General features: G+C 59.2%; 1 protein-coding gene across 3 annotated transcripts; it reads left to right on the top strand.

Moving 5' to 3' along the window:
- On the top strand, positions 1-11,174 carry ADAMTSL4 (ADAMTS like 4). 3 transcript variants are annotated; one of them, XM_006058112.3, is made up of 18 exons: positions 1-152; positions 2,666-2,894; positions 3,112-3,169; positions 3,471-3,826; positions 4,008-4,689; positions 4,914-5,016; positions 5,758-5,894; positions 6,257-6,461; positions 6,729-6,901; positions 7,048-7,159; positions 7,251-7,436; positions 7,616-7,745; positions 8,290-8,494; positions 8,802-8,978; positions 9,274-9,480; positions 9,575-9,754; positions 10,028-10,172; positions 10,323-11,174. In XM_006058112.3, the coding sequence occupies exons 2-18, from the start codon at positions 2,875-2,877 to the stop codon at positions 10,457-10,459; spliced, it is 3,213 nt and encodes a 1,070-aa protein (XP_006058174.2). In that variant the 5' UTR covers positions 1-152; positions 2,666-2,874; the 3' UTR covers positions 10,460-11,174. The 3 variants fall into 3 exon arrangements, with proteins under 3 accessions (XP_006058174.2, XP_006058173.2, XP_025143687.1); XM_006058111.3 differs by lacking the exon at positions 1-152 and adding an exon at positions 237-383; XM_025287902.2 differs by lacking the exon at positions 1-152 and adding an exon at positions 451-984.

Genomic DNA, 11,174 nt, shown 5'->3' with positions numbered 1-11,174 from the left:
GACCCGGGTCCCGGAGACCCGAACCCCAGCCGGGTCGAGGGACAGCCCTGGCGCGATGGCTCCCTCGGAACCCGGCTGGGACCCCCTCGGCTTCGCCCCCCTGGAGCGGTCGGCAGGTGCTGGGCGGGAGCGGCCAAGGCCCGCAGCCTAGGGTGGGTGGCCCTGGCGGGCTGGGGATTCGGGGGCCGCCGGGGGGCTGCCGCTGGGCGCGTGGCGGGCGGGCTGGCGGGCGGGAGGGGCGGGGGCGGGGCGGGGGCGGAGCCGCGGCCGGAGGCGGCCGTAGCCCGGCCCGGGGGCCGCAGTGGCTGCCGCGGAGCGAGGCTGCCTGGAGGGAGCGCCCGGGCGCAGAGGGGTTAGCTGGCCGCCGGGGCCGCGCAGAGCAGGTACAGATCTTCCCTGGGACCCCTGGCCCCGGTCGCCCTCTCTTCCCCCGTCCGGTTAGACCAAACGCCCCGCGCCCCCGCGCCGCCCCGGTTCCCTGAGCCCCGCGGTCGCGCCCCAGCGACGACTCCGGCCCCAGTTCTTATAGCCTCGGAAGATCTTCTAGTCCCTGGGGTCCAATTCCTGGGGAGGGGGTTCTGATCCCTTGGAACGCTAGCCCCATCACTCGGACGAAGAATCAGCCAAAATTCCTACACAGAATAAAATTGGAAAACACACCCAGGAGCTCCCGGCACGCGCCAGGCACCTCCTGCCCTTCCCCTCTGGAAAGATACTTCTGCGTTCCTCCCCCCATCCCCCCAACCCTGTCATCCGCTTCCGTCCTGGGTTGGGGGACACAGACGCTGGGAGGGATACAAGTGGGTGCCCTGAATCCAGCTCAGCCTGACGACTAGAAAGGCAGGGCACCTGTTGGGATGGGCCTCCAGGACCCAGGAGTGGCACAAGGAGGACCAAGGAGTTCTCGCCCAAGACAGGGGCTGGGCAGCCAGCCCCGGAGCCTGTAACCCACCCCCTGCCCCTCAGCACCACTGTTCGCCAGAGGTAGGTCTCTTGGGGGTGAAGGAGTTAGTTCTGCCCAGGTCACTCCTCCTTGATCTCCACTGGCCAGTGTGGAGTTGTGGCAGGGAGGAGCCCAGGTTTGTCTAGACCAGTGTCAGCCTGGCCCAGGAATGACCAGTTCTGTCTGACCTCTCCTTCTTCACTCTGGACAGTGAGACTCACCAGATGGGAAACATGGAAAACATGAAAAGACTGAAAACCACAAATGTGTATCTGTTTCTGCAGTGTGTGTGTGTGTGTGTGTGTGTGTGTGTGTGTGTGTGTCGGCCCCCTGCCCAGCTATGCAGGGGGTGGGGTAGGACTTTTCCAGAGAGGGAGCCAGGCCTGGCCCTGGCCCCAGGAGCTCACGTCACCCCACCCCCCACCCCTCACTTCTCCAGGGAGCTGCCAAAGCCAAACCCAGCTCAGGACAGGATTATGTGTACTGGGTAGACCCATAGAGAGAGACAGCTAGACACAGGCCTGGGGTAGCCGAGAGAAGCAGAGGCAGAGGGAGTGGAGAGGGGACCCAGCAGCAAGAAGTGGCAGTAACCATCCTCCCATCTCCTTCCCTTCAGCCACCAGGAAGGGAGTCAGGCTGAAAGCTGAAGGTTTGGGTGGAATGTTGGCCCTTCTCTGGAGCCCCTACCCGCCTCCTCATCAGGGCGGAGTTGCTGACCTCAGTGATCAGCCCAGCCAAGGGAAGGAGCAGCCATCAGCAACCCCCTTCCCAACCCCAAGTAGCTGAGGAGACCGTTTGGGCACAGGCTCTGCCACTGTGATCCTTCCCTTAACTTCCCAAGCCCTGGGGTCTCAGGGAGGTGAGGGGGAATGGATTTGCTACCTCCAAGCACATTCCTGCCCTTCCCTCTGTCATTTTCCTGCCCCTGAACTGGCCCACCTCAGCATTAGCTCCTTGGATTCTTCTCCCGGGTGCCTTTCAGATCCAACAGAAACATTTTTTTTTTCCTGGAAAGCAGAGCTCAGAGCAGCATGAAGAGTGGGGGTGGGAAGGGTTCATTGTGAAGGAACTGGAGGGCCAGGGGGAGCCATGGAAGAGCCAGGCTTAGACCAGGGGAGGGTTCCAAGCTGAGACTTCAGGATGGACTTCCTGGCTCTTCAGAAGATAGACCCATGAGTGACCGGGGAGCAACAGCCTCTCTAGCTGTATCTCCCCTTCCCAGCTTCTCCCAGCCATCAGAGTCTTGCCTGAAGGAAGGCCTCATTGATCCAATGCTGGAGGCTGGCTCCCTAGAGGGAAGTTAAATATCACTGGGGAAAATCACCTGCTTCTCTAGAGATTAAACCATCAGGCCATTTAATTTATCCCTTGGCTGAAAAGTTTGAGACAGGCACAGTTGTGTCTGAGTGTTCCAGAAGGAGCTTACTAGCTAAGAAGGCAAGAAAAGGCTGAGAGGCAGGTGGGAATGGAAAGCCCAGGGGGCTTCCAGTCAGCAGCTTGGAGAGGATGTCTGAAAAGCCCTCAGTGAGCCTCCCTCAACCCTCTTAAGGAAGACGCATGTGTCTGAGCTGGCCTAGAGACAGTCACTGGTTAGGACACAGGAGCTGGGAAGTTCCTGCAGCTGAGGAGGGGACTGCGCCAGAGCTGGGAGGCTGAGGGCACCCACCCCTTCAGCTTGGGTAGATGGACAAAGGCAATGTTCCTTTTCCCTCTCACCTTTAGGATCATTAAGGGATGGACCAATCATCACCCCTCCATTCTCACTCTGAGCTGTCCTGAGAAGTCATCCCTCCCAATCCCCAGCTTTCCGGAGACTGGACCAGGCTTGGGTCCTTACAGAGTGCAACCCCCATCCGAGGCCCAGATGCCACAGTAGAGTGTTTACTTCCGGTCCCCTCCTCCCTGGGCCCAGGGCCATCAAGGGAGGAGCAATGGAGAAGTGGGCGGGCAGGTAAGTGGTAGGGGGCCAGGGTGGAGGGAATGACTGACTCTCAGTCTGTAGAAGTGAGGGAAAGGACCTCTCTGGGAGGGGCCGGAGGAAGTGATGAGTAACTTCTGCTTTCTGAGAAGTTGGTATCAGGATGTGGGGAGCCAGCTGGGGGCGAGGTGTGATGTAACACCTCTTCAGGCTCCTGTCTGATACCTTCGCTCCTGCTTTTGGTTTGCAGGCCCTGGTTGTGTCTGATGCTGCTTCTGTCCCTCCCTCAGCTCTGCCTGGATCAGGAGGTGAGCCAGGGACTAGAGGCTACGATCCTTTCATCTCTCTGTCTCCCCACTACCCACTATCTCCAGACCACATTTGCATTTTCTGCAGCCTCTGATAAGACCTGGCCCCTTTCTCTCACACTTGGCCCTCCAGCCTCTCCAACTCCCTAAACACCTAATCCAACTCCTTGCCAAATCACCTCTGCTACTGAATATGACCTTGGGTCAGTAACAACTGCCCCAAACCTCAGGGTGGACTAGATATTCTGTACAGTTCCCTCGAAAATCATTCTAATTTTGTCTGAACTTTTTGTCTACCTAGGTGTTGTCTGGACACTCTCTTCAGACGCCCCCCGAGGACAGCCAGGGCCCTGAAGGGGTCTGGGGTCCTTGGGACCAGTGGGCCTCTTGCTCCCAGCCCTGCGGGGTTGGGGTACAGCGCCGGAGCCGGACATGTCAGCTCCCTACAACTCAACTCCACCAGGGCCTGCCCCTTCCACCCCGGCCCCCAAGACATCCAGAAGCCCTGCTTCCCCGGGGTCAAGGCACCAGACCGCAGACTTCCCGAGAAACCCTTCCCCTATACAGGCCACCACCTCGAGGAAGAGGTGGCCCCCTTCGAGGTCCTGCTTCTCAATTAGGGAGAGAGGAGGCTCCGGAGACTCAAGGAGCCAGGAGGTGAGGGGTGGGGCTTTGAGGTAGGGGCGGTGCCTTGAGGTAGAGGCGGGGCTTGGGGTGAAGGAAAGGGTAGCAAAGGATCCAGGGCTTAGAAAGGCTTCTCTGGTGCTAGGAAGTAAGATGGGGAGGCCGGCTCAGAGATGGCCAGTGCTGTGACTCCACGTCTGCAACACCTTCTCAGGTCCCGGGTTCGAGACCCCATCAAGCCAGGAATGTTTGGCTATGGGAGGGTGCCCTTTGCTTTGCCGCTCCATCGGAACCGCAGGCATCCCCGAAGACCACCCAGATCTGAACTCTCTCAAACCTCAGATCTTCCATCCCTGACTCCGAGAACAGAGCCATCTTCCACAAACCACACCCAGAAAACAGAACTGTCTCCTACAGAAACTTCTGCCCACACCCTTCCACCCCAAGCAGAACCCCCAAGCCCTGAAGCTGCTCAGACAGCCGTGCCCTCTAGAGCCAGGCCTGCCCCCACAGGGCCACACCCCAGAGCCCAGGCCTCTGGCACAGAGCCCTCCTTTCATTCCCTATCCCCGGGAGAAGGTAGCTCCTTTCACCTGTCCCTTCAGCCAAGAAGGCCAAGTTCCCAGGGTTGGGCCAGCCCCAGGCTGGCAGACAGACACCCTAATCCTTTCCTTTCTGTGCCTTGGGGCCAAGGCCAGCAGAGCCGGGAGCAGTGGAGACCTGGGGGGAATCTCCACGGGTCCCTCACGGAGTCTGCCCCTCCCCAGCCAGATGGCTGGCTGCCTCTGCTGAGCTCTGGCCCCCACTCCAGCCCACTCTGGAGCCTCTTTGCTCCCAGTAGCCCTGTCCCAAGATGTTCTGGGGAGAGTGAACAGCTGAGAGCCTGCAGCCAAGCGGTGAGTTCCTTCTTTGACCCCTCTCAGACTTCCAATTCTGCTTCCCTGATTAGCCCGTCAGATCTGGACCTGAGGGAGAAGGGCCTTGGCATCTGACCTCTTCAGGGCAGGGGGCTTGGAGCTCTTCCCTAGACCTGACCTTCCTCTCTACTCCCCAAATCCAGCCCTGACCCACACCCCCATTTTCCTCCCCAGCTTTGACTCCTCTGTATCCCCCACCTCAGCCCTGCCCCGCTGAGCAGCCAGACCCCCGGGCCCTGCAGTGTGCAGCCTTTGACTCCCAGGAGTTCATGGGCCAACTGTACCAGTGGGAGCCCTTCACGGAAGGTGAGGTTTCTAGCTATCCCTGGAACGGGGGGGCTGAAGATTGGGGGATGACGGGGAAGGAGACTCAGCCCTCTTTGTCTCCTCTGTAGGCTCTTGTGTTTCTCCTGCATCATTGTCTTCCTTATTTCCCACGACTGGGGTAAAGAGACAGAACAGGCCCAGAAAGGGGTGAGGGTTTCAGACAGGGCCCCGGCTGTCAGATGTGGTGGATGGCCAGCCGAGGAGTCGGGCTGGGAGAGGGCTGCATTCAGAGGTGCTCTTCAGCGGACCTCCTCTGGGAAGAAACCCATCCAGGAGCTGGAGTGGACACGACAGGGGCCGGGCATGGGCAGAGAGATCCTGTCCAGTGGTGACAGCCGGCTGGGGGTGTGCCACTGATCCTGGACCATGTTATATCACTTTGTCCCAAGTTACCATCCTTTGGATTTTAGGCCCGTGTCACCTGGATACCAAGACAAGCCCTCCTGAGCTCTGAACTCCCATAATCACAGTTTCAGCTATCTCTCTCAGAGTTGCCCGCCCTTTTCCTGGTCTCAGTGATCCCAGCTGATCTGACTTGAGTTTTGTGTGACCCTCAAACTGACCTTTCAGAATTGTTGCGTTGCCTTCAACCACAGGGCCCCCAACAACCTCAGGATGCCTTATTGCCAACATAAGGGCTGTTCTCAGGGCCCTGGAGTCTTTCCCAACTGACCTCCTGCCAGGGAACCTAGCTAACCACCCTTCTACCCTGTCTCTTAGTTCAGGGTTCTCAGCGCTGTGAGCTGAACTGCCGTCCCCGTGGCTTCCGCTTCTATGTCCGTCACACCCAAAAAGTCCAGGACGGGACCCTGTGTCAGCCTGGAGCCCTGGACATCTGTGTGGCTGGACGCTGTCTGGTGAGGGAAGAAGGGGAGCATGCATGGGGAGAGGGGCAGTGTTAGTAACTACCACACACACACCAAGAGAGCCTCCTTGTTCATTATCACAATGACGAAACACCCGGCTGAGATGGCAAAGAGGAGGGTTCTTACCTGCCAAGTGAGGCTGAGCAAAAGATGGGAACAGCGGGAAAGACCCCGCTGGGCCCGTCCATGCTTCCTGGAGGCTAGCTGGGGATGGGGTACTGACAAAGAAACAGTCTCACTTGTACAGCAAAGATCAAGGCCCGTGGTGAGCTGAAGGCTCCAAGAAGCCCAGCCCAGGGTGTGAAGTGATGTCTGGCTTCCAGCAGGCTCTGCCTAACTCTGTTTTCCCCTAGAGCCCTGGCTGTGATGGCATCCTCGGCTCTGGCCGGCATCCAGATGGCTGCGGCGTCTGTGGGGGTGATGATTCTACCTGTCGCCTCGTCTCGGGGAACCTCACTGAGCGGGGTGGTCCTCTGGGTTATCAGAAGATCTTGTCCATTCCTGCCGGGGCCTCCCGACTCCAGATTGCCCAGCTCCGGCCCAGCTCCAACTACCTTGGTGAGTCCCTGAGCTCCCTGAGTCTTAGGTCCCCACTCCATCCCTGGTCAGTTGGTTCTGCCCGGCACACCCCCATTCAGCACAGGAAACAAGCCACCAGTGAAGTCAGGGCTCCCCTCTCTCTCCTTCCCAGGTGGGGGCAATGAGGAAGCCACAGGAGCATGGGGGTGTGTGCAGGTTGGGGGGATATGTGGGTTCCCTGCCAGTAGGGAAGTGAGAGGAGGGGAGGACAGGATGACCTCACATGTCCTGATCTGCCACCTCCAGCACTTCGAGGTCCTGGGGGCCGGTCCATCATCAATGGAAACTGGGCTGTGGATCCCCCTGGGTCCTATACCGCCGGCGGGACTGTCTTCCGGTACAACCGTCCTCCCCGGGAGGAGGGCGCTGGGGAGAGTCTGTCCGCAGAAGGCCCCACCACCCAGCCCGTGGATGTCTACGTGAGCGAGGGGCCTGGGCTTGAGGCTGCACCACTGTGGGAGGCCTTTTCTCTGAGGGGAAGCTGTGGGTCTCAGGATGGGCAGAAAGCTGGCGGATGCTCCCTGGCCATCCCCGAACATTCATTACCTTCTCTTTCTCTCCCCAGATGATCTTTCAGGAGGAAAACCCAGGTGTTTTCTATCAGTATGTCATCTCTTCACCTCCCCCGAACCTTGAGAACCCCACTTCAGAGCCCCGTGTTCCTCAATTCCAGCCTGGTAAGACTTTGACCCCCAGACTTAGAAGGAGGTGGGGTGAAGCTGAGCGTGACGAGGCCCATCTGATTTGTCTACTCAACTCTCTCCGCAGAGATTTTGAGGGTAGAGCCCCCTCCTGTTTCAGCATCTCGCCCTGCCCGCACCCCAGGCACCCTCCAGCGGCAGGTGAGGATCCCCCAGATGCCCGCCCCACCTCCTCCCAGGACAGCCCTGGGGTCTCCAGCCGGATACTGGAAACGAGTTGGACACTCAGAGTGCTCGGCATCCTGTGGGAAAGGTGAGACTTTACACACCAGCCCCCTTGGCCCATATTCCTGGCTTGGCACTCCTGATCCCCTGCCCTGGGCGTGCATCATACCTTGACTCTGTGCCAACTCAGACTTCAGTGCCTGGGACCCACTGACACTGGATGCTGAGCCATCCCCCCTCCCCGGGCTTCCCTTTATCCCCCTTCAGGTGTTTGGCGCCCCATCTTCCTCTGCATTTCTCGAGAGTCAGGAGAGGAGCTGGATGAACGCAGCTGTGCCATGGGTGCCAGGCCCCCAGCCTCCCAGGAGCCCTGCCACGGCCCCCCGTGCCCACCATAGTGAGTGTGCCCCATGGGAGGGCTAGGATCCTAGGGACATAACAGTTGCCCCTGGGAGACCCATCCCTGCACCCGTAGGATCTCACTTGGACTCTGCACTCAATACAGGGTCTCCTGGCTACATTCTCTTAGTTTCTTATACAATCGAGGATGTGTGGTGTGTGTGTGTGTTAGTCGCTTAGTCCTGTCCAACTCTTTTTGACCCCATGGGCTGTAGCCAGTCAGTCCATGGGATTTTCCAGGCAAGAATACTGGAGTGGGTTGCCATTCCCTTCTCCCAGAGGATCTTCCTGACCTGGGGATCTTCCCGACCTTGGGATCGAACCTTTGTCTCCTGCATTGCAGGAGATTCTTTACCATCTGAGCCACCGCAAGACAACCCTGAGTCCCACAAGGGATCCCAGGCTCCAAATGTTAAATAAGCCCACTGGCCTCTGACAGGTCCCCACTCCCAGTTTGTTGTCCCCTTTCCCGAACATGGCAGCCGCACATATCTCTGTTTTTGCCATCTGTGTCTCTGTCCCTTCCCCGCCTCTGCCCACAGCTGGGAGGCCGGTGAGTGGACGTCCTGCAGCCGTTCGTGTGGACCTGGCACCCAGCACCGTCAGCTACGCTGCCGGCAGGAGTTTGGGGGCGGCGGCTCCTCAGTGCCCCTAGAGCGCTGCGGGCACCTGCCCCGGCCCAACATCACCCAGCCCTGCCAGCTGCGCCTCTGCGGCCACTGGGAGGTTCGCTCGCCCTGGAGTCAGGTGAGTGGCCCCGGGCAAGGAGGCTCTTGGACAGGGAGGGTCCTGGAGGTGGGGCACCAGCGAGCTAGACCTGCAGTTTTCCCAACTCTGTATTAATCGGCAGAAACTTTTACAAATGAGATCTCATATGAGCCTCCAACTGTAAGGCAGCTAAGACACGCCCTGTACTCAGCCTGCTCCTCAGCCCATGAAGCCCTGTAACCTCTGAGCCAGGCATCAGAGGCCCATCCTGGTTCAGAAGCCCCAGAGAGGGAAGACAGTGAGGAAGCCAGGGAAGCCCAGCCCTCCGTGCCCCTCGTCCCCTCAGTGCTCTGTGCGATGCGGGCGCGGCCAGAGGAGCCGGCAGGTCCGCTGTGTCGGCAACAATGGGGATGAAGTGAGTGAGCAGGAGTGCGCCTCAGGGCCCCCGCGGCCCCCCAGCAGAGAGGCCTGCGACATGGGGCCCTGCACCACGGCCTGGTTCCACAGCGACTGGAGCTCCAAGGTGGGCCCCCCTCTCTGCTGAGCCCCAACATCCCTAGTGCCCCCCATCACCCACGACACCCTCTCAGGTGTCTGCCCAACGCAGTTGCATAAACGTTGAATGGGCAAGCACCTGCTGTGTGCTAGACACTGCCAATGTTGGGAACTTGGAGAAAAACTTACACTAACGTCCTGAACCTGCCTGGCAAGAGTCCCCCAGGGCATTCCCTAACTCCCGGATCCAGGAGGTGTCTGTCCTTGACCCCCTCCCCTCCCCCATGTCACCCCGTCTCCCTTCAAACTCTGCTTCCCAACAGTGCTCAGCGGAGTGTGGGACGGGAATCCAGAGACGTTCTGTGGTCTGCCTTGGGAGTGGGGAGGCCCACAGGATAAGCCAGGAGGAAGCAGGGGCAGGAGCCGGTGAGCAGACCTGTGCACCCGGAAGCCGGCCCCCTGACATGCGTGCCTGCAGTCTGGGGCCCTGTGAGGTGTCGTGGTGCTGGTACACCGGGCCCTGGGCGGAGGTGAGCTGAGCGCCTGGGAGGGGCCCGTGGGTGGGATTCCCGGGGGCGAGGAGGCAGGAGTCATCCTGCTGTCCCTCCCTGTCTCCTCTGTCAGTGCTCCTCAGAGTGCGGCTCTGGCACGCAGCGTAGAGACGTCATCTGTGTATCCAAACTGGGGACTGAGTTCAACGTGACTTCTCCTAGCAACTGTTCCCACCTTCCCAGGCCCCCTGCCCTGCAGCCCTGCCAAGGGCAGGACTGCCAGGACCGGTGGTTTTCTACACCCTGGAGTCCGGTGAGTGCCTGGCTCTACTGCCCTACCCAGTGCGGACTACCAGGAAAGGAGAGGCTTCTCTCTTTGGACATTCTTCTGTGCCCCCTAGCTAAGGCCAGGGGCAGGTTAACTTGTCCCCCTGCCTAGACTGGGAGGAGAGGTGGGCCCCTCTGCATGGGGGTTCATAATGCTCCAGGAGAGGCCCCCCAACTCCTCCTCCTCTGAGGAGGCCTGGGGTGCAGGAGGAGCCTGGAGCACAGCAGAGGTCTGATTTGATAGCTGGGGTCTCCCCAGTGTTCTCGCTCCTGCCAGGGTGGCGTGCAGACAAGGGAGGTCCAGTGCCTGACTGCCAACCAGACCCTCAGCATCCGATGCCCTCTTCACCTGCGACCCGCCAGGAAACGATCCTGTAACAGCCAGCCCTGCAGCCAGCGGCCTGGTAAAGAGCTCCCTCTCCCCCATCCCCAGTAGAGCGGATTTAGCTGAAGTGTGGGTGGAGATTAGGAAGGACGATTGGGAGTGGGCAGCACGCCTCCAGCGGGATGGATCTTGGTGACTTCTTGTGCCCAATGGCCTCCTCTGTCCCCAGATGATCAATGCAAGGACAGCTCTCCACACTGCCCCCTGGTGGTGCAGGCCCGGCTCTGCGTCTATCCCTACTACACAGCCACCTGTTGCCGCTCTTGTGCCCATGTCCTGGAGCGGTCTTCCCCAGAGCCCGCCTGAAATGGGTCCAGGAGACCCTCTCCTTGTGGTTTTCTCATCAGTCACCCACCATCAGTCACCCCTCAATCATCCCACTCTGTATTCTCTGGCTCTCCAGCCTGTCCTGGTCTCACTAGAGACATCCCCCAGGGTGATGGAAGTTGGCAAGATGATGGACAGTGATCATCAAGATGTGTGGCTGGGTCTGTGCCTGTGTGGCGGTGTGATGGTGTGTGTGCACACATGCACCCAAATGTGTATGGGCCCGTATGGATGTGTGTGCACCCATACATCTATATCACTTCTCAAAAAGAAGTTACACAATCCCCCGGGAGGGGATGATGCCTGTTTCCCAGAGAGAGGAAAGCAAGTTTGCAGCTCTTTGGGAATCCAAGCTACTTAGAGTCTGGCCTCCCCATTAATCCCAATTTTGTGTCCTAACCCTCATTTCTCCTGTTCAGGACACGTATCATCTAAACCTTCCTTCTGTCCCTCCGACCCCTTCTCCCTTTACCTAGTCTCTATCCCTCCCTCTCATAGCTAATGAGGGGTGGGGGTGAGCGCTTGCCCTCCAGGAAGACAGACTGTCCCCCAGAGCAGAGACCAGCTGGGCAGAGGATGGAAAAGAGCAAGTTTAGAATAAGACATCCTAGCCCCTGCTTCTACTCCCCACCTCCTAAAATGGTTCCTACTCCAGAACTAATTTATTTTTATTAAAGATGATTATGACAAATGA

Source organism: Bubalus bubalis, chromosome 6 (assembly GCF_019923935.1).
Source record: "Bubalus bubalis isolate 160015118507 breed Murrah chromosome 6, NDDB_SH_1, whole genome shotgun sequence".
Classification (NCBI taxonomy): Eukaryota; Metazoa; Chordata; class Mammalia; order Artiodactyla; family Bovidae; genus Bubalus; species Bubalus bubalis.
This window is presented reverse-complemented; position numbering and strand designations above follow the sequence as displayed.